This window comes from Paramormyrops kingsleyae, chromosome 11 (genome assembly GCF_048594095.1).
Source record: "Paramormyrops kingsleyae isolate MSU_618 chromosome 11, PKINGS_0.4, whole genome shotgun sequence".
Lineage (NCBI taxonomy): Eukaryota > Metazoa > Chordata > Actinopteri > Osteoglossiformes > Mormyridae > Paramormyrops > Paramormyrops kingsleyae.
In genome coordinates, this window is record NC_132807.1 from 30,190,008 (window position 1) to 30,212,205 (window position 22,198).

Below are 22,198 nucleotides of genomic sequence, written 5' to 3' on the forward strand. Positions count from 1 at the left end.
CTGTTCTCAGGAAAATGCGGTCATGTGCCTTCTCATTGCAATGCAGGGTATTTCCCACATGTAGGAGTGATGTGTGTACGGCTCTGGAAAAGTCTGGGTGTTTGATTACCTAAGAACCGTGCGTATCTTTAATAAACTCTACACATCAAAGGCATCGTTAGTCCTTCAATAAACTCTACATATCAAAGGCATCGTAAGTCCTTCATATTAAAAAGCCAAAAGCACATTTGTGAGAGCTTCAAGAAGAGAATGTCAACAAAAAAACCTGTCAAGGACCTGGACTTCTTTAGCACTCTAGCTGTTACCAGTTTAGCACTCTAGCTGTTACCAGTTTAGCACTCTAGAAAGATGGAAGAAAATGACACGTATGATCTCTCATGGACAAACCCTGTGTCTTACATTTTCATTTGTTGTAAAACCAAATTACTTCTCAAGCACTTGCAGAGGTCACAGAAAGGCAGAGCTGGATAGTTCTAGACCAGAAAGTAAAAATCCACACCAAGATTTTTTTTCAGTCAATCAGTTGTGTGCTTTGTGAGTGTGACGTTTTACACTCAGCTGGTTGGTTGAAACAAAATCTTGATCTGGATTTTTACTTTCTGGACCTGAACTATACATTTCTGCCCACATTCCTGCCAACATTTTTCGCAGGGCAAACCTAGGCCCAAAGTCACCTGGACAAAAGAGGCTGAGCCTGTAGACCCCAAGCAGGTCAACACCCGGAACAGCGACACCGACACCATCCTCTTTATTCGCAAGTCTGAACGTAAGGATTCGGGAAAGTATGAGGTGCACCTGCAGATTGAGAACGTGGAGGATAGAGCAAGTATAACCATTCAGATTGTAGGTGAGCATTAATGCCCTTCATCTTGTCCTGAATGTCATCCAGTCACAATATAAGCATTTTCATTCTATTGCTTTGAAACCTTATTTTTTTAAAGCTAGACATTCTAGACCCCTAGGCAATAATATCTTGTATCTCTATATGTTACAATGGCTGTGGAGTACTGCTTAGTAACCAAAAGATTAGAAGATGTAATCCTGGTCTATATGAAAAGATGGAGATCGCTGTCAATTTTGTATTAATGCATAGGGAGAAGAGAAGGCAGTTATACTCAGTTCCTCCTACATTTCTTACAGATAATTTAGAACCCTCATTATAGAACAAAGGCAAACCTAAATAAAGATATCGTTGCAGAGGCAGGGCCTTCCAGGGATAGTCTCAGTCACTGTCTGTTCATTTGAAGGGAGAGCAATCAGAACAGCTGACTGAGCCAAGAGGGAGTGAACGCATGATCCTCTCGCTGGCCAAACTAGGCAGTGGAGTCTGAGGAAGTCCAGAAAGTCACATAAACTCTCGAATTAGCTTACATTTTTGCTACATTATTTGTCTGTACACAAACTCCAGGCCAGGGTAACAGGGCATTTTATGGAAGAAAATGTCTTTTCTCATAGACACCAAATAGTCCTGACGAAGGTGAACTAGAACTAGTGATACACACTTTAAAAAAGCAAAATGAAACAGACAGTGTATTTATCAATGCTGTATCTTACTCACAATTCTGATTTAACCACTTCAGACATTTTAGTAATGATGTTGCTTAAATATTAGAATTATAAATGCCAATGGTTTCCTTGCACTTGACAGACTTACCTGGCCCACCTGAAAATGTAAAAATCACAGATGTTTGGGGCTTCAATGTGGCTCTTGAGTGGAAACCACCAAAGGACAACGGGAACTGTGAAATAACAGGCTACACCGTCCAGAAGGCAGACAAGAAGACCATGGTAGGTGTGACAATGAGCACGCAACTCCTTCACCCTTAGTAGACAACATTTTTCAAACATCAGTTTAGACCTAGATGAGACATGATGTAAAACACTGCTGTGGAAAGATCACTTCTGTAGGTGTTAATTATGATGTTCTTGTGAATCCATGCTTTCACCAAAAAGATACCTCTGCTAATTCCAGGGTGACCGCCAGTCTTTCATACCATGAGTAGCTGTGAAAGTTCCCAGCGCTGAGCTATAATTGAAGGTGCATGTGCACTATGCCAGGGGCTAAAGCTGTGTCATTGTCAGGGGTATCTTTACCTCGCCCTTGTAGCCCTGCTGGCCAGAGGAACGCAGTGCTCTGTCAGCAAACTGACAGAGGCTTGAGTCAGAGCTATCCCTCAATCCCCGAGAAGACCCTCATTCTGTGTCTAAGCTGAAAGGTTCACACCAATAATCTCCTGGATTGTGACAGCCGGAAAATGTCATAATTTTAGGCAATTGTTTCCGTCAATGGAAAAAAAAATAAATTTAAAAGTGTGTTTTAGTTTTAGTCCAGTTTTTTTTTTTTTGGTCACACCGTACAACCAAACGTCATCCTGAACAGCTCCCCCCCCCCCATATTGCACAGTTGGTCTGTGGCAGCACTGCAGAGGGTGCAGGTACTTTTAAGGGGGCCCATTTAGCTCATTTCCTTTGTGCCTCTCGTTGGTTGATTGGCTGGCTTAGTTGGTGTCACCCTCAGAAGCTGCCGCCCCAACATCGTGTAGCTGATCTTTACTGCCAGCAGAGAGGGGGGGCCAGTACGCCTAGGGGTGCGTGCAAGCCATTTTTCTCTGATGGTGAGCACCGTGTGCACGTGAAATCGGCTGGCTAAGTCAGTGCCTCCAGACGTTGGTGCCCAAGGCAGCCGCTCACGTTACCTATAGGATCGACCAGCCCCATGCAGGAATTGAAGCAAAAAGATGTGGATCGATCGCTGCAGGACCAGGGAGTACGACAAATACAACCATGTGATCGCATGGTGATAGGAGGACGGAATAAGGGCTTTATTTGTATTGGAAATGGAACTAATAAAGTGGGCCGGAATTAAAATAAAGCACAGCTGTTTGGAGTCAACACCAGAGGGAAACATGCAAATAAATAAATGAATGAGTAAACAAACAGGCATTGTGCTGCAGAAACAGCTGTACCCCCCTGGGATATACCACCCAACCCATTTTGCAGAAATGAAACATGGATAGGGTGGAATGCCATGAACATATATTGAGACTTATATGTTAAGAATTGCTGCTGTAAGGCAGTCAGGAAACATATGACATACAGCCCAGTCTGAACTTTGATTTTCTCACTGAGAAGTTTCAAATTGCCATTTGAGAGCCATTACTAAAAACCATTAAGTGTAAGTGTCAAAGCACCTTCCTTTTATATATGAATCTCTTTGATGTATTTTGATATTAATATCCATGTTATCTCACAATAATGTCTTATGATAGCAAGTTATATTCAACAGAAGCATTAACATGGTGCAAAACTCTGCTTGGTGCCTTGAATACGTATGGTCTACCCTCTACAGGAGTGGTACACTGTATACGACCAATACAGACGCACCAACTGTGTGGTGTCTGACCTCATCATGGGCAACGAGTATGTTTTCCGCATCTATGCTATCAACATGGTGGGTCTGAGTCCAGAACCCTGCTTCTCCAAGGACAGCGCCTACATCCAGAAAACAGGTTTGCTTAAAAGCTTCTGTCTTCAGAGACAGACATTCAACCATCTGTCAGCTCTTACTGAAGATCTAATAGACAACTATAGTAGCTTGTGTTCAGTCCAGATTGTAAATCATCTTTAAAAAAAAAAAAAGCGCATGGGGAGATAGGTCTAAATTTATCATATGCCCCCAGACACAAAGACAAAAAGAGGAAGAAGACTTTATTTCTACTGTTGTTCTCAGGAATTGTGTACAAACCACCCAGCTACAAAGACCCAGACTTCTCGGAAGCGCCGAAATTTACCCACCCCTTAGTGAACCGCTCAGTCATTGCGGGCTACAATGCTACGCTGAGCTGCTCCGTACGGGGGATTCCCAAGGTAAGATAGCCAGATCAGAATGACCAGTGATTATGCTTCTTTGTTCATTATTACAGTAATAGTAAACCAAAGCATTAGAAGGTGTATAAGTGATTGAAAGAATAAGAAACAGGCCCTTTTTTAGACCTGGAAAAATCGTACAACATATCGTACTACATTTCTTTTTGGTTCTGTTATCCTTTAGTTTGTATTTATATTCAGGTACACGTATATGAACATATCCAAACAACTTGTATATGTAAATCATGCTTCATAGATCATTCACATAATGGAAAGTGATTAGTTGTCTTCCTTGACACACCATATGACGACAACAAATTGTGTTCTCTGCATTTAACCAACATGTCACATTATGACAGCAGGGGGAGGTGATTCAGCACCCAGGGAGCAGTGCTTGGGGACAGTACCTTGCTGGTTGGGAATTCAAACCAGCGATCGTTCAATTACAAGGGCACATCCCTAACCATTAGGTCACCACTGCCACTAAGGGACTGTTCAAAATAATAACGATGAGAATAACGCACTTGGATGGGTGGATTTTAAATACTCTTTTAAACTCTTAGCCCAAAGTGACCTGGTACAAGAACAAGATGGACATCTCCAACGAGGCCAAGTACAGGATGTTCAGCAAGCAGGGTGTCCTCACTCTGGAGATCCGGAAGCCCTGTCCTTTTGACGGGGGTGTCTACACATGTAAGGCGGTCAACGACTCTGGGGAGGACATTGTGGAGTGCAAGCTGGAGGTCCGACGTGAGTATCAGCGTGAGCTTACAGTCTACAGGCCAGACATCACAGGCCAACCCAGCTTCAGCAGATCCTCAGTAAAATGCACAGTTTCTTACAGATAAAGTTGTGAAAGGCATTTATTGCACTACACTTAACCATGACCTACTGCTTGGTAAATGAGCTTTATGTGCATATTTGTCAAAAATGAAGTCTTATATGAAAGTGCATCTAGGGGATATTAATATCTTTAAAGAAGAGGATCATGTAGCAAATAATGTAGCTACATAGTGTATAGATATTTATATCCATACCATATTTAGCTACTTAAATTATGTATAGGAATTAGGATTTGTAACTATTGGACAGGGTTCGTACGGTCATGAAAAACCTGGAAAAGTCATGGAATTTTAAAATGGCAATTTCCAGGCCTGGAAAAGTTTTGGAAAATGAATAAACTCAGAAAGTTTTGGAAAAGTCATGGAAATTTGTTTTTCAAAAATATCCGTGTACTTGAATTTGTTCAGTTGATAATATTGGTTTTCAAATTGCAATATTTTTTTCGTTCGGGCGATCAGTCACATCCCAGTCAGCACAAGTACGTCGGCGCTACGTCGCTGATAAGTTTTTTTAAGGTCGTTATTTAGTAGCTTTTCAGTCATTTGCACATTGGGCGTTTAAGCGAGCAACACTTTTCAACACCGCGACGATCCGACGTTTTCGCGAATAAAACGCGATGCTTCGTAATGGAACGCGATCCAAATGCGACCATCCGCCGTTTATGCGACGTATTGCCTACGTACTTGTGCTGACAGGGATCACGTGACATGTTCTCTGCTTGGGGCAACTCAGTTGCAGCTGAGCAAAAATAAACAATGCCGGGAAAATGTCGCTTTAATAATGTTTGGCTTCAATCTGAAAAGTATAATGCATGGCTTGAGAAAGACCAGGACCCGGGACGAGCAAAATGTAGACTTTGCCATAAAACGTCGACATTTCGAACATGGGAGAAGCAGCGCTATCTAGCCATGCTAAAGGTGCAAAGCACCAGTCTGCCGCTGCAGCTGCGCAACAGTCAGCTTCCAACCCGATCGCTGGCTTTTTCACCCAGGTGACTAATGTCATGATACCCTCTGCCAGCTGCAGTACTTCCCTCTCCTCCACCACAAATTTAACAGCATTTTTTTGCCCTGAAGAAGGCCACAGAGGCTGAAACATGTTGGCATGTTTTTAATGGATAGCCAAGTTTAAATAAAGGCTTTTAAAACTTATATTCCTTGTGAGTGCCTCAGAACTACTGTTTATTAAGTCATGAATATTTACCTTTAAGTCATGGAAAAGTCATGGAAATGTAATGGTAAAAATGTGTACGAACCCTGATTGGAAGAAGTGCAGCGACTGCTGCCTTACCAATTGTATGTTTACTTTAGAGATTCAAATAATCCCAATAACGTAACATTACACCAGAAAGTGAAAATCAAATTAACCGATATTAAGGATGGTTTGACTTATTCACTTGGCTAAAACTTTAACTGTAAAGCTTTTCAATCATACAGGAGCATCTCTATGAAATGCGGAACACAGCCTGACCAGCTGGTGTGCATAATTAGCAGACTGAGCACAAAGGCTTGCAGTGCACAGGTGCAAATCCAGAGAAAGTCAGCTCTTCCGTGGATATGGGACAGCTACTATTCACACATGCATGTACCTGCAAGGGGAGATGGTTAGTATGTCACTGAGCTGGATGCAGCTCCAGGAAGAAAGTTTTTTTTTTTTATGATCTTAGCCAAGACACATCAGCTGAAAGCAGCTTCCATATCCACCTACACAGTCGTCATGTCACTGTTTCAGATGGAACTGTTTGTTGACCTTTTGTTTTGTATAAAAAACCCAACAAACCATTTTAAGTTTGTGCTGCCTATTCATCCAGGCCTCACCTCCACCCACTCTCTGCCTCTTTTTCCTAATTTATGATGTCATAATGGAAATGTTAACAAAATTCGCCCTGACAGTCAGAACCTATTTCCTGCTGTTTGCTCAGGCTTTTCTCTATTGAAGTAATATGCTTAGGTTAAGGGGTAGTGTGGCAGTTCATGGAAATCTTATGTTTGCGGTGCGATTATATAATTTCCCTGGGGAACCCCCCAATTTTTTGCATAGTCAGAGCATTTACGTTTATTTATTTGTCTAACTCTTTTGTTTAAAGTCTCCTGTGTCTGGCGGTGCCCTTGAGAGACTATGGATCACTTGACTACGGAAGCAATTTTTGATACTTGGGGGTCAGGGTCGTCTACTGATCACCATGGTTACGTTATAGAATTTACAGTGCAACTGAGAAGCTGTGCATCATGTAGGTAGTCTATGCTGTTGGGTCTTGTGAAATAGGAAATTCACTCTGCTTTGCTTTTCAGCTCAAATCACCAAAGAAGACACAAAGAAATGAGGAGAAGATCCATTTGGCGGGAGGGGTTGGGGGGGGGGATCTTGCATCCTGGAACACCAAAATGTCACCGTCTATAGGAGGAATCTGCTTCGCCATGAATGTCTTTCCCTTCCAGTGGTCATCTCTACACTTTCAGTTATTTAAAGCGACTAGCATATGAAACTTGAGAACACATTAATGCATGTTCAAATGTGCAAACAGTGGAATCTGTCAAGAATGAGCCTTTTGCTTTTTTGACCTTTCTAAGCTCATCTAGGATATGTATTTCTGTGTAATTTATTGAAATTAATGAAGTAGCTTTGAAGCTTGAAGACATGCTGTAAGAAGTTTCTTTTGTCCTCTTGTCAACAGCAGTACATTGAGCCCAATAAAGGATAGATTAAACTAGTTATACTTTTGCTCTACAGTAAATAATTTCACATTTGGGCAAACAAGCCCCAGAAGTGAGCTTGATGACTTCAACACAGTGGATGGCTTGGCCTTGTCATGGACAGAGAGGCACGGGGGGGATTAATACTAATAAAAGCAAGGGGTCATGGAGGGGGAGACCAGTGAAGGAACGACAACCACGAAAGGCCCCAACCGGGCATTTTTAAAGCAGAGGTATTTCGTTTCCTTTCATGGAGGGTGCGACGTATCTGGGCTGCTTGGGGTGGCAGTTTGGGTGTCAAATGTGGGAGGTGGGAGGGTATTAGAGAGGCTTTGTTGGGAAGGGTGGCCAGAATGTGAGCACGCAAAGGCACGCTGCCTCCCAGCCTTGATGCACCAGCTGCCCCCCCGCAATCGCAATGCAATCCTGTGCTTGCATCCCAACAGCATTGCCGTAAACACTTTTCTCCCAGAAATGCTGAGAAAGAACATACATATCAAACCATGTGAAATTAATAAATGTAGTGCAATATATATATACACTACAGCAATAACAAACATTCCTAATATTATTTTTACACACAGATTTGATAATGACACACAATATGTCTTTGCCATGATCTTGATTTAAGGGCAATTCAATCTGCTTGCATTATTTTTTACAAAAATCTCTCCATCTCACGCCAAGGCGACCATGCTTATTTTTATACACTATTTTCCTTAAAGGGACTGATAACAAAAATGTTCACCTTCGAAATGCAGTGGTCTGAACATCATACAGCATGTTCATTTTGCCTCATATTTCTTTGAAGCCGAGGTATGTCAACTCGTACTTTGGTCGGTGTCCCTTGCTGCATATACAGGCCATGTTCAAGCGTTTCTCATTTGTTGAACTTGCCCATTGTGGGTCTCCTCTGTAGCTCTCTATAGCTTTCTAGTCCAGCTCTTTCTTTAAAAGAAAAATCATCTTTGTAATGTTCACATATCCATGGAGCAACTTATGTCATTTGTGTAATTAAAAAAATATATACACTTAGTGACATACCACTTTTAAGTTCAGTAATGACTATTTTATAAATATTTTTTATATCCACCATTTTCTGATTGCTTCTTATTAAAGCACCACAGCTGACATGAACTTCAGATGATTAAATTGAAACATGAGCCAGAAGAGAATCAAATACAAGTACATCCCCATTTTAATTAAATGTATCACAAAAATTCAATTACTTTTTAGAAACAGTTGCCTCAAAGTGTTCCAAAGAACTCAACACCATTAAAAAGAATCTCTGAAATCCTCTGAGATCAACAACTAAATTTAGCGGGGGTGGGGGGGGGGTACCAAACAATTTTTTCCTCCTAATCATAGTGTCAATCCTTATAGAGCCATTGACGGCCTCCAAGGGCAATTAGCCCGAACATGAGTGTCACGGCCTAAATGACTCGGACGTAGCGAATTAGGAGTTCTTGATCCTCTGTCTTTGGAGAGCAGCTGGTGATGATCACAGTGACAATATTCATCATATTGCTCTTCAGAGAGCAGACAGAGCACGCCAGCTGCTGGATGCCCACAGCATGGGGGTAGGAGGTACCTGAGTGTGACATCACAAATGCCAGGGGAAGGGGAAAAAAGCCTTCCTTGAAGGCTGCAATTATTCAGCTGTGGTAATAAAAATTATTTTTCATCCAACCATTTTAAACTGCTTGTCCTGAACAGGGTCACCACAGCGCCATGCAGAGACTTTCTCAGGGGTTGGGGTCCCCCTTGGCACCCCCTCCCCCAACCCCCACAGCTCTGCATGTGCCAGGGTCATAGGGACCTGGAAAGTATGTATTCTATGCAGTATAGGGCACGCTAGATGGCCTACCAGTGCATTACAGGGCACACACACACACACACACACACAGACAGACACACACACGGCAAGTAAAATAACTGCATGTTTTTGGATAGTAAGAGTCAACTGGGTTACCTGGAGATAAAGTGAAATTTAGAATCATCCACCTCTTGGTCTCTATACTAAAATGTCCTGTCAGGCAAACCACAGAGTGGAATGTGGCAGCAACGGTGCAGATGACGCTGTTCATGGCAATATCACATTCGGAAGGGCTCACAATGTGCAAGATGAGGCCAGGACATTCCAGAGTCTAACAATACCCCACATTGGTGTCGAATGGCAGGTGAGGGACTGTGTGTGAAAGAGACAGATGGCATGGGGCAAGGCGGTGGCCAATCCTTCAATAACTTGAAGCGAGAGGGATTGGTAAGACAAACATATGTGTCACATGTAAGTCTACATGTCGCCATAATGGTTTCAGGGCGGATGGGTTTTATTGTACCTTGAGATACATTTTCAGGACAATAGGGGCTGGTAATGTACAGGTGAAAGAAAAGTAATTTAACACACGAAATTTCAATGTCTTATGTAGGCCCTTTATCTAAAACATTTTCATGCTCAAATATTATTTATACATAACGTGTTCGCTTGCTACAATACGGTAGTTTTAGTAAAGTCATGTCTCCACCTTGTGGTCATTAAGTGGTGGCGCAGGAAAGGAAATAACCGAGTCCAATTAAGGTACGACAGAATAGAATTATATAGATACCCAGTGAAAAATCTTAGTATAGCAGCAAAGATATACAAAAAGGGGAAAATAAAAAATAAAGATAAAAGTAATGAATATGAACCATACATCTTCAAACCGCTTTTTCTGATCGAGGAGAGCCTATCCCATACAGCACTCGCAGACAGGGACACGCACATCCAGGCACAACATTACATTTACAGACTTTCCTTACCAGTCAAACTGCATGTTTTTTAAACTGCAGGAGAAAAGCCGTACAACATGGGGAGAACATGCAAACTCTACATAAAGCGACAGTGGGATTTAAATCCCCCTCAATCCTCGTGAGGTAACCACTGAACAACGGTGTTGGTGATCGGTGGGACTGATGTTATATGATGCCAGGAGACAGCAGCAATCAGACACCAACAGAAGATAAGGGGGGGGGGGGCTTCCCTTTTGCTATTTAACAGGTCTCTGTCACGATGCAGATGAAACAGATAACACAAATTAAGAGCGCATTCCTTATCTTTCATTACAAATCCACGTTACGGAGGATGCTTTAAGAGCGTGAAGACGAAATGTATATCTAACGAAGATGGTAGTCCTGTAGCAGGCAAAATCGTTTACTCACATGGATAGGGTGACCAGATAATCCATGTCAGGGAGTACACTTTGAACTACTTCGGGTTTTACAAACTAATTTCAAACTGAAAGGCTCCTGTGCTCGGCTAATTAGTTCAGCTCTTCTTCTAGTGACACATGCACGATTATAGGAGACTGACCAATTAGCACACAGTATACGAACTCAGTGCTCAAGTGAAATCCAGGTCCTTTTAATTGAAATGGTAGTTTACAAATCCTGTCCTAGCTCAGAGTGTCCTCCCTGACATGGATTATCTGGTCGCCCTACACATGGATCAGTTATTTGTCATAGTTATGTTTAGTTGTGAAACTGCATGCAAAACAATGTTAATCTTTATTTTTAATTTAAAAAAATGCTCTTACATCGCATCCTCTCATGATATGACTATTGCATGTGTGCCCAATGCCATGTGGCAATACACACCCCCTGCCCAGATTTTGTGCCCTCCAATGTCAAAGTCCTTCTGAGGTCATTACTAGTATATGAAAGATACTGGATTTGGAGGTTTTCCCAAATGGACGGTGTTTAAAATGTTTCTTGTATCCATAAATTTCTTACACGTTTCAGCTGTTAGGATCACCCACTCTGCAACATATAGCAGGCTAGCTCTTGAATATTTGCAGTCAAGGCTTTCTGTGTTTGTCTTTTAAAAGTCAGGTCCCCCTTGGTCTTCACCCATAAAACCCTTCTCGATTCAGTGTGTGGTACTTTGTACAGAGAACTCCGTCAGATTTAAGCTCTTTTGAATGTCACATGTGGTGCTTTCCCTTTCCCGACAGTTTGCACCAACCTTCCACGGCTTGTTGGTCAATGTTCCACTCCCCACTAAATCCCGGGACATTCTTGTGGTTCCACGAGCAGCAAACTTGGAGCTCTGTGAGCAGCGGAGCGCAGGTACCAGGACCTCCACCCCTGCTGAATTTTTACGTTTGATTTTTCTGATAGTCGATTTGTCTTCACCAGTGATGAATTCATGTCTTATCTATCATAGGTGACAGTAATTGTGTCATGGCAACCTTTGAGTTTTGATACCATTTCGGCACATTTCCCTTTTGATTCCTCTTTTGATCCTGTGCTGCTGCGTAAACAAATGTGTGCAAACCAAACCTGCTTCACAGTCTACTATTTTCCCATAAAATAAACATCATCTGTCAAAAATATGCACATGTACACACAGGTACACACTTTTGGATTCATATCTTTGTGAGGACCATCTATTCACTTCTATGGGGAGAAACCCTAATCCCAACAATGGCCCCTTTTGTTCCTAAATGTATTATATACATAATGCCCCCCCTCCACACACACACACACACACACACACACACACACACACACACACACACACTAGTATATTCACATACATTAACAGTGTTGCATGCAGTAGAAATTGTGTGCAACAGGCACAAATACAAGACAAATACAAGCCACAAAATCCTTTGAAGTTGGACATCATTTATTTTCTTATTGCCAAAGCTGTACAATTTCTATAAATACCTTTAACACTTAAGTATTTACACCACTTCCCCCTGTTCTCTACAGTAGCAGATTTCTACACATCACTGACACACTTTGCTACAGGATTCACCAAGTCCCAGCCGACACGTTCAGATCATTCTTCCTGTGACAGACGTATTTACATCCTGTTAAATATTTGTCTTCTTCCCACACAGTACATCTAAATTATTTTATTTCTCATGGAAGGAGTAACGATCTGTCTGTACACACACGCGCACACACACACACACACACACACACACAGATTTCTTTCTTTAAAAACATAAAGCCAAAAAAATACCACAAAAGTATATGGCTTCTAGAGTTCCACATATATTACACATCCTAGGAATGACACTACAGCCTACTGTGGGACAGAAGGTGTTCAATCTCCCTTGTACACAGTATGACAGGACTGAAAAGTACAGCAACTCTGCTATTTCTACAGGACAGGCTTTTCAAACCCAGCTGATTTTCATATTGTACCTGTTTCTCATTGCTAAATTATGCATACAGTTAAACAAAGTTCAACTTTTCTGCTTACGATTGTTTCGGACCACTCTAACTCGTGATGGACTTTATTGCACATCTAGAGGACGAACGATAGTTGAATAGTAATGCTTGACTGTTTAAGTGAAATGTACAGCGTTTAAAACTTCTTATTCTTAACATGCAGTTTTAACTGTGCTGATCACAGACAACAAACATTAGAACCGGCACGGCAGCTAAGACAAGGGCAAGCAAAACATTTTGGACCACTCACAATACTGTAAGTAAAGGAACCGCTAAAAGCCAAACAATAGGCATCTTTCTGTTGTGGTTCATATCTCATTGGTGCCACGAGTCTCAATAGTGTTTCCCCAGTGTGCTTTAGAGGTGAAGGAGCCAACGGCATGTCCGCTTCAGCTAGGACAGTTTCCCAACATACCACCATTTTAAGCATCTTGTAGGCTGCAGTCGATGACACCATAAAGCACATGAATATTTACTGTACAGCCAGCATTTTGGGGGAAGGGGGAATGAAACTTTGAGGGTGGCTTTAGAAGGTCTCCAGTGTTTTTCCTTTCCTTCTTTTCCAAGATTACCGTTTGTGCAGGATTACCGATTGTCTTAAAACAGGGTAGAAGGTTGTGGAAGAGAAGAAACAGCAGTAGTACATTCAATAAACCAGTTAAAATGGCCCCAAATACAGATTACGGTCCTACATGTGAGCTGTCGGGCCCAGGAAGAGAAGCCTAGTAAAAGGGACAGAAGGACAGATGAATGGATGCTCCTCTCGCTCGTGCAGCGTAAAAGCCAAGGGCTTGGTGTTTGGGGCCTGTCTGAGGGTGGTGGGAGGAGCTGGGTGTAGGTACTAGCTGGGTGTAGGTACTAGCTGGGTGTGGCTCGCAGGAGAGGAATCTTGGCCTTGCTCTCCGCCTCCTTCCCCCGCACCGCTGCCATGTATGAGAAAAGACACAGCACAGAGTAGCAGATCTGGTCTGCCTGTGAAGACAAGAGGGGGGGCATGTAGGGGGGTGTATCCCACAAATTAGACAAACATTTGACATAATCCGATATCAACAGCCAAGTCAAGCTTGAAAACCCACAAATAACCAATTCTGGGGTTAACCTGGCATTGACTTTGAAATCAAAGTCACATTATACTGGAGATCATACTAGCTCTAGATATCCCAGTAGAGCAGGGAGATTAAAGGGAATGCTGAACCACTTAAGCAAAGTGTATTGTTAAATGAAATCACACAGGTCTTAAGGAAGCAGAACATAAAAGTACTCACCATTGGAGTCTTGTACTTGTGGATCACCACTTCTTTAGTTTCAGGAACTAGAGGCAGATGTGTTGGAGACAGAATAAAGATTTTATAAAAAAAAAAATTATATATAAATTGTAAAGTCATGAGCTGGAATGGAGAGTCTGTACATTTAATAGGACACATAAAACAAGCATAAAAGCAGGAATCTACCAGTCAGGAGACAAAGCTAGGATCTCAAGGAAAAGACACAGCCTACATCACTGCGGTCAGAAACACATGTAAAATGGACGGGTAGCAACGCTGATCCTATTTGCATGTGGATTACATTATAGGGAACTGGAAAATAGTTTAAAGAACCAGGACATGAACACAGTGACCATAAGCCCCCCCAGGCAGAAGTAGGAAACCCCACCCAAACTCCACCATGTCACGTCAGTTAATTTAAGCTGTAGCACATGGCCAGCTATGTCACTAAAGAGCAGCAAAGGGATTCGACTGGTCAATGAAACAAAGAGCAACAGTCAATGAATTGCTGTCCCCTTAACCCAAAGGCCAAGAAGAGGCATGCAGAGGTGAGACTGGGTCATGCAACAATGAATGACGTATTCCACTGAAAATTTATTACCAATTCATGATATCTGTTTAATACAAATATTTAACAGCTCTAAGACATGCAAACAAACTTGCAACGATTGCAAAACACACAAATGCCATGTGCTTGCAAAGAGGAAAAAAATACTAAACACCCACTATGTTAGTGACTTATGGATATGCGAGAGGAGAAATCAAATGATGAAGACTCTGTTAAGGGATAACACCAACTATCCATTAAGAAACCAGTAGACCAGAAAGAAGACCAAAGCTACAGGAGCTCCGATCTCCTGAAAACCACAGTCTTTCCATCTGATCCTGCAGCAATGTTTTTTAACCCTCTAGAGAAAAACTGACCTCCACCTCCAATGCAGGTGGTGGGGAATAGGAGGAAAAGAAAGTGAGCAGAGAGGAAGGAGCGGCAGGAGTCAAAGAGGACGGAGAACAGGGAGCAAGGAGAGAGATAAAAGTGACAGAACTTTACCTGCTGGAGAATGAAGGTTTTCATAATAGCGATGGTGAGGGGACAGAGAGGCTTAGAGAAATGGCAGTAACTCACCCTCGCATTAAGAAGGGGCGGGGGGGGGGGGGGGGGGGGGGGGCGGGTATGGAAGAACACAGAAAATACGCCTCAAGAACAACCACCAGTAGCGGGTTGCAGGATGTCTCTCAGACACCTATCGCTGTCCTGTTCTCAGCCATGCCTGAGATTAACAAATGCCTTTAAACCAAACCCTGTAGATTCCCTTTCATTAAGAGTAGGACAAATGCCTTTAAACCAAACCCTGTAGATTCCCTTTCATTAAGAGTAGGACAAATGCCTTTAAACCAAACCCTGTAGATTCCCTTTCATTAAGAGTAGGACAAATGCCTTTAAACCAAACCCTGTAGATCCCCTTTCATTAAGAGTAAGACGCCATTGTCTAACACTGGGATTCTTAACCTGAGCCTCAGGGACCCTCAGGAAGTTTTTGCTCCTTCCCAGCTCCCTGCCAGACAGCCCAAAAAAACGAGGACTATCGGGCCTTACCTGGGACCCGGGCTGAGAAACACCGGTCTAACAGATGTCTTCATATTACCGTTATTTCAGGTTCTACACGGAATCATACATTCGGACCAAAAGGAGCTTCGAAGATCAAGGCAACTCTATTCCTGGGCAATGTGATGTATTCTACGATGACACTCTCCAACTGTGTTTTTCTATATCATATGAGGTACAAGGTGCGAAACAGTACCGAGAGTCCTGCAGCTGCAGCTCTGTTACCTTTCCGTTTTTATAGCAGGAATATGACATATGATAGGGAGGAAAATTTTTTTTAAATTACTTGTGAATGTCAAGAGCCACAAGTGTGAGTTACTGCCATGTCAGTCAGGGGTGTAATTACCAAATTCCTCCAGGACAAAGACTCCTTTCACAGTATTGCACTTTCTAATGTGACTCAGCTCTATGAAAACCTAAAAAAAAGAATAGAAAACAAAGACAGAAGAGAAACCATTAGCATAACCTGGCAATTTTAGTACCACAAGGTCATTAACTGAAATTAACAATAAACAAAATTAATTGACCAAAAAAAAAGGTAGACGTCGTACCATGCAAGCTCAATTACGCTGCAGCAAAGAAAAAAACACACAGGGTGGGGAAGTAGTCTGGCTTTTCCATGACTTTATGCAAGTAAAGAGTGTGCATGAGGGAGCATTAAAAAGTCATTCTGATGCAAATGATGCATCTAATGCATGGAAATTCGACCACATGGATCCGACAAACCAACATACATACTAATCAATGAGCTGGAGAGCAAAGGTGGACTGAGAACAGAAAAAAGAGGACGGGAGACAAACATCCGCAAATGACAGAAATGACAGACGGGATGAACTGCTAAGAAGCATAGCAGAGGAGGTGTACCTTCCGCTCCTTGCAGGGGGAGGAGCATGGGGGAGAAATGGTTCGGATTAATACCGGACAAAGGCGAGCACAGATGTGGACACGCGGATGCAATCCCCCCCCCCCCCACCTGGAACAGGCGGGGCCTACTCAGCTACAACTCACAGCCCAGATCATCAATCATTTACACAGTTACCGTGAGACCAAAATTGACACGTGACCTTCAGGAAATACACTCCGATTGGACACACTTTCTCAGAGCACCTCATCTCCACTTCCTCCATACCTCTTCCAGCAATGATCACTAACCTGTGAGTCTAGTCCACTGCCATTTATCATTTACCATTTAAACTGCAATAAAAAGACTGAATTTTACTGAATCATATTTACGATCCGTAATATATATTCTGTCCAGCCATGTAGGTTTAACAGGTTTGACCCAGTAGCCAAAATTTGTATTTTAAACGTGCATGTTTTTAGGGACAAAGACGGAACTGGGCCCAGAAGGATTCTTAGGCACACAGGTCTGAAAACATCAACAGTGAGTCCCTGCCCGAACACGACCGTGCTGGAATATCCTGATCTTCATGCTCCTTGGTTGCTTTTATTTTAGCCATTACAGGACCTTTAACGACTAACTCCGGAACTCTGTCAAAGTGTCACCATTCCATTCGTTCTATGGAAAAAATAAATCAGTTTCTTTAAATGGTAATCTAGCCAATAACTATATTTATTTCTCTTGGTATACAAGTAGCATACCTAAGCAATCATGAAAATAGACTCTGTAAGGGCAGTCAGTTCTAAAACCCTTTTATGGATAACAGGGACCTGAAAGCTTTACAGAAACACACTAAACCCAAAACAGCATCCCTCTGCCCCGATGAAGTGTTTCAATCTCCTATTTCAGATCAGCTTTGAATGTGTCACATATTCTTCCGAAGCTGATATCACAGGTGGGTTTGGCATGTTATACAAAAACTTCACTTACCTATAAAAATTAACAGGCTGTACCTCTCAAACCAGAATACCAGCCAACAGAGGCTTTGCTTTCAGTAGCTCGCTTCAGCCATTCTCAACAGCGTGGTGCAGTTTAATGCACTTTCAAAGTGTTTTATTTGACCTTTTCATGCAATCTTGTTCCCTGGGAAATACACCAAGGAAGCAAGGTCTGTAGCACAAAAGAAGCGAAACGTCCCCGATCCTCACTTGTATTACCACAGTTGGCCTCCTCAGCCTTCTGTATATCAAGTTTTCATTTCATGGCAGATACAGGAAGTTCCCAATTTAAACATGTACATGTTTTATTTTTAAACTACAGTGCTTTGCACTATACACCAGATATAGCCAATGTGAGTTATTCTGATGGGATTAAAATGATGAAAATCATGAAATTTTGACCCGTAATTTAAGCTGGTACATATAAATATATGATGAAAAGTTTTTGTACCTTAAAAGAAAAAAAAAATTTTGGTGTCCAAAAAAATGTAATGTGGAAAATGAGAAAAAAAAAATATATATACATACAAATGAAAACAAGTTTGTCTGTACTAATCTTACCTCTATAATCATCAGCTAATATCCCCAAATCTATAATTCATAATAGTCATAAGTATAGCAGTAATAAGACATTTACTCCAGAAACTGGCTTGAATATTATAACATCGTACAATATTCACCAGGATTCTGGAACTCTCTAAATTTCCAAAAAGGAGAACTTACTTGCAAGAGACTTCAGCAAATTAAAGAATAAGAACATCAAGCAAATCAAAGCAAGCGACACACAAAATGACAGCTTCCTCTACGGTGTCATCAAACTTCTTGTTTTCCGAAATCGTCACAAAATTAGAAGGCAGAATTGACATGGTTTTGGAGGGGCTGGCTGGCACCCAGAGGAAGTGGGTGGCACACTGTCGAGGGAGTGAAGGAACGTGGGAGAGCAGGTGAAGGACAGGCGAGGCGGCATGCGTGAGCGGACGCTCGGGCAGGCTGGTAACGCTACCTGGCTGTGCATAAACTTGAGGTTGATGCCCTCTAGTGTGACCTGTAGCAGCCCTCCTTCACCCGTCTTCATGTCCTGCACCGGGAATTCTCCCCCCAGCTCGGGCCCTGCAGGGAGAGCACACCTAAGCCCCAATCTGTCCCACGAAAGTTCTAAACCCATCTCAGGTCCTGTGACCTTCTTCAGCTTTTTTAGCATCTCTACCATGCAGGTCTTACTGTTACACATCAAAGCCCAATTAATGTCCTCTATGGTCCAGACTGTAAAGTACCTTACGATCATATGATTTCTATCGATAAGTAGCAGCGTGAGCTTGCAGCTGCCTGCTCATTCACAGCTCTGTAGGTCTTCATTCCCTTGTGACCTTACCTGGTTTGATGCTCTGCTGCCAGGCGGCGGCTCGCTCCATGCTCCCCTTCACGCAGTAGTACAGCTCCCGACACTGAGCCACAGGCACACACAGGGTTAGCTGACACCCTTTAACAGCCATTCCCACATACCTCCACACCTACAAGACCTACAATCTTCTTCAGCTTGATATACGGAGTACTGCACACACTAAAAGAATGTACCTGCATGGAACCACGAAGGACATAAAATCTAGACTTTGCGAAGCTAATTGCTCATTCGGGGCCTAATAAAAAATAAAGAAATGTCAAAAAATAGTATAGGAATAGAATATTAGCAACCTGTTTTTGCTTTATCAAAAAATGCAGTTTACTCAAGATACCGAATGTCACATTCAAAGCAGTAAGACAAGGAAAGAACATTTGTCAAAGAATACAGTCAATCCTCTGAGAAAGCTGGGATCACCATGGAAACGGCAGTAAAATTCTCCTTGCATGGGCACATCTAACAATGTTTGATGGACAGCTCCCAGCAAGTGTGGTGCACTATGTAATATCCTGGAAATGAGTCATCAATGAAGAAACCAACCTTTTTGGTGTAGAACTTATTGAGTTGTGTCTCTTGGCCATTACGCCTCCAAAGACACAGGACTTTGGTCTTGGGGCAGTAGGTCATGTTGATGAGCTTCTCGTACCACCAGCGCTCGCACACTGTGCCAATGTTGCTGCGTAGCACGATGCAGTCGTCACACACCTGGCGACGGAAGGGCGCTGTGCGTGAGCCACTGCAACCGCATCTCACAGTCGGCTCATCAGAATATGGAGAAAAGCCGAAACAATCGCAGACTCGTCTCATACCTCCATAAAGAATATGTCTCCTGTTGTATCTGTCCCAGCATGCACCACGAATGTTTGCTTCTTGATATGACGGCTGCCACTGGGCCGAATGGACAGCTCCCGCCCACTCTGCAATACGGAACACAATGGCGCCTAGTGTTGTCACAGCTTATCCATTCACTCAGCTGTCTATCAATGTCAGGCTGTCCTTTGTGTAAAATGGCTTAACCCAAATCTAAAGCTGTCACATGAATCGATTCTACAGTACAGTGGAGTAACTAGACAAGGCACAAAGGCTATGTGCATTCAGGGACCAACACCACACGCTAGCAGGTCAACCTGGTTCCTCACCAGCTCTGATAGACGATCCAAGACCTCATTGATCTCCTGACTGTAGGTCAGGCCAACGTGACACTTCCCCATCAGGCGTCTGATTTTCTTCCTGATGTCGTTTTTGCTGACCTGTACCAGAAACCAAATTATTTGCTTTGACAGTGAATGCTAATTCCACTGCCACTTCTAAATCTGGACTGACAACTGCATATTAGAATATCTGAACAAAAGCACTGGATTTGTTCACAGTAGTTCAGTGAAACTTTACAAAGTTTTTTGGGAACAAACCTAGAACTTCGGTCAATACGTGACATGTAAGAGTATTAGTATCCGGGATTTGTGACCACTTCAATAATACAGGTGGACTACACCGTAAAAATTCACTGAACAGTTTATGAACCTAAACCAGCCAGAGACTTTCGTATCAAGGTTAAACTGTAGCTAAAAAAAAAGCTTTTTACTCATGGGAATAAATGAAACCAGTGGTTCTCTTAACTGCGACCCAGTTTTTACCATGTCAGTTCAGTCGTGACCCTATATCAAGTATAGGTTTAAATTAAGGCTATGATCAAGCACACAGTGGCAGTTTACGCCTATCACACAAATCTGATTGGATGTGCCAGTGAATTTTAAATTAAGCATCGGTGGTTTGTCTTCTTGGATTGGTTGAGTGTTACACTAGTTTTGTGCCAGGCATTTGCAGACCCAAGACCCCTTTAAATAGGTTAATTCTAGGATTGGGGCTGGGAAATCTGATCATGGATCAGCATAGGAGCTTGATGGTTGTAAAATGCTTACATTTAAAACTCTGCCTCGCGACCTTTTCAGAACTTTTGGGTTGCGAACCACGGGTTGAGGATTGTGCCTCTAAACAGCATTGTTATAATATCAGGCATCAATGACTTTCCTACGGTGGCCGAGAGAGCTCAACACGCTGCAACTTCAAGAAAACACATGCAAACATAAAAAAACACAACAAATTAAGAAAACGTCTCCATCAGTTTGACAACACAGGCGCTGCAAATACGGAAACGCGCTGCAAACACACGAACGCGCAGCAAACACAAAAAACGTGCTGCAAACACAAAAAACGTGCTGCAAACACAAAAAACGCGGTGCAAACACAAAAAACGCGCTGCAAACACAAAAAACGTGCTGCAAACACAAAAAACGCGGTGCAAACACAAAAAACGTGCTGCAAACACAAAAAAGCGCTGCAAATAGCAGGCACCACAACGGAAATGTTTCAGGGGGACCTCAAAAAGTGACGAACCCATCTGGGAGCTGATTATTTGTTCAGTGGCTTTTAGTCAGAGCAGAGGTGTTGTGCGTGAACTAAAAGGTGTTTTTTTTTTAACAACCTGATCATACGATTCATTGGTCTTTTGGATATTATTAGACTAATCTGACGAATCACACACTTAACTGTGGAACGTTATTAATTTAATTGCCAATAAATATCTAAATAAATATATGCAAATAAATGACAAAATTCTGCAGTGCTTCATTAATGGTTAAAATCAGGTCAAAATTCATTATAGATTGATGGAAAAAAATATATTTTACACTTTATTCAGACCCCTTAATAATAATGAACAACGGAATACAAATAAAGCATGCTAAAATCGGTAACATTGTTATTTTATTTTTATTTTTTTTCCAGATCAAAATGTATTGTCCGTTCTGTGGCTTTCAGCGGCCAACTTTACACAAATTTTGTAGCTCATGTGGGCGAAATGTTAGTTTTGTCGTGGAGAATGCCCCTAAACCTGCAGGTGAGGACCAGGTGTCATGCCAGGCTGTGCCCAGAGGTAATATGAACAAATAATCAGCTCCCAGATGGGTTCGTCACTTTTTGAGGTCCCCCTGAAACATTTCCGTTGTGGTGCCTACTATTTGCAGCGCTTTTTTTGTGTTTGCAGCACGTTTTTTGTATTTGCACCGTTTTTTGTGTTTGCAGCACTTTTTTGTATTTGCACCGTTTTTTGTGTTTGCAGCACGTTTTTTGTATTTGCACCACGTTTTTTGTGTTTGCTGCGCGTTTTTTGTGTTTGCTGCGCGTTCGTGTGTTTGCAGCGCGTTTTTTGTGTTTGCTGCGCGTTCGTGTGTTTGCAGCGCGTTTCCGTATTTGCAGCGCCTGTGTTGTCAAACTGATGGAGACGTTTTCTTAATTTGTTGTGTTTTTTTATGTTTGCATGTGTTTTCTTGAAGTTGCAGCGCGTTGAGCTCTCTCGGCCACCGTACTTTCCTCTTGAATAAGCAGTCTCACAAATAATTATATTTTCATTTACCAAATCCCATTCAGCTAAATTATGTGATCATCCATCCATTGAAATCGTTTATGG

At 42.2% G+C, this 22,198-nt stretch overlaps 2 protein-coding genes across 19 annotated transcripts in view; one reads left to right on the plus strand and one right to left on the minus strand.

Moving 5' to 3' along the window:
• The window catches only part of mybpc3 (myosin binding protein C3), a 36,483-nt gene extending 29,059 nt beyond the window's left edge, over nt 1-7,424 (plus strand). Inside the window, exons 24-29 of the mRNA XM_072718376.1 lie at nt 652-847; nt 1,649-1,788; nt 3,350-3,509; nt 3,731-3,867; nt 4,431-4,617; nt 7,002-7,424. Of these exons, the coding sequence (XP_072574477.1) occupies nt 652-847; nt 1,649-1,788; nt 3,350-3,509; nt 3,731-3,867; nt 4,431-4,617; nt 7,002-7,033 (852 nt within the window). The 3' untranslated portion in view covers nt 7,034-7,424. The remainder of the gene's footprint in view (nt 1-651; nt 848-1,648; nt 1,789-3,349; nt 3,510-3,730; nt 3,868-4,430; nt 4,618-7,001) is intronic.
• A 4,627-nt stretch (nt 7,425-12,051) lies between these two features.
• LOC111843352 (MAP kinase-activating death domain protein-like) overlaps nt 12,052-22,198 on the minus strand; it is a 64,135-nt gene continuing 53,988 nt past the window's right edge. For 10 of the 18 annotated variants that reach the window (XM_023810864.2, XM_023810868.2, XM_023810859.2 and 7 more), the window contains 8 exons: nt 19,872-19,982; nt 19,542-19,649; nt 19,273-19,437; nt 18,706-18,778; nt 18,337-18,443; nt 15,841-15,910; nt 13,889-13,935; nt 12,052-13,595 (listed from right to left, as the gene is read on the minus strand). In XM_023810864.2, the coding sequence (XP_023666632.1) occupies nt 13,482-13,595; nt 13,889-13,935; nt 15,841-15,910; nt 18,337-18,443; nt 18,706-18,778; nt 19,273-19,437; nt 19,542-19,649; nt 19,872-19,982 (795 nt within the window). In that variant the 3' untranslated portion in view covers nt 12,052-13,481. Of the gene's footprint in view, nt 13,596-13,888; nt 15,177-15,326; nt 15,911-16,358; nt 16,368-18,336; nt 18,444-18,705; nt 18,779-19,272; nt 19,438-19,541; nt 19,650-19,871; nt 19,983-22,198 lie in introns of all 18 variants that reach the window. The other 8 variants (XM_023810867.2, XM_072718390.1, XM_072718389.1 and 5 more) reach the window with 3 other exon arrangements.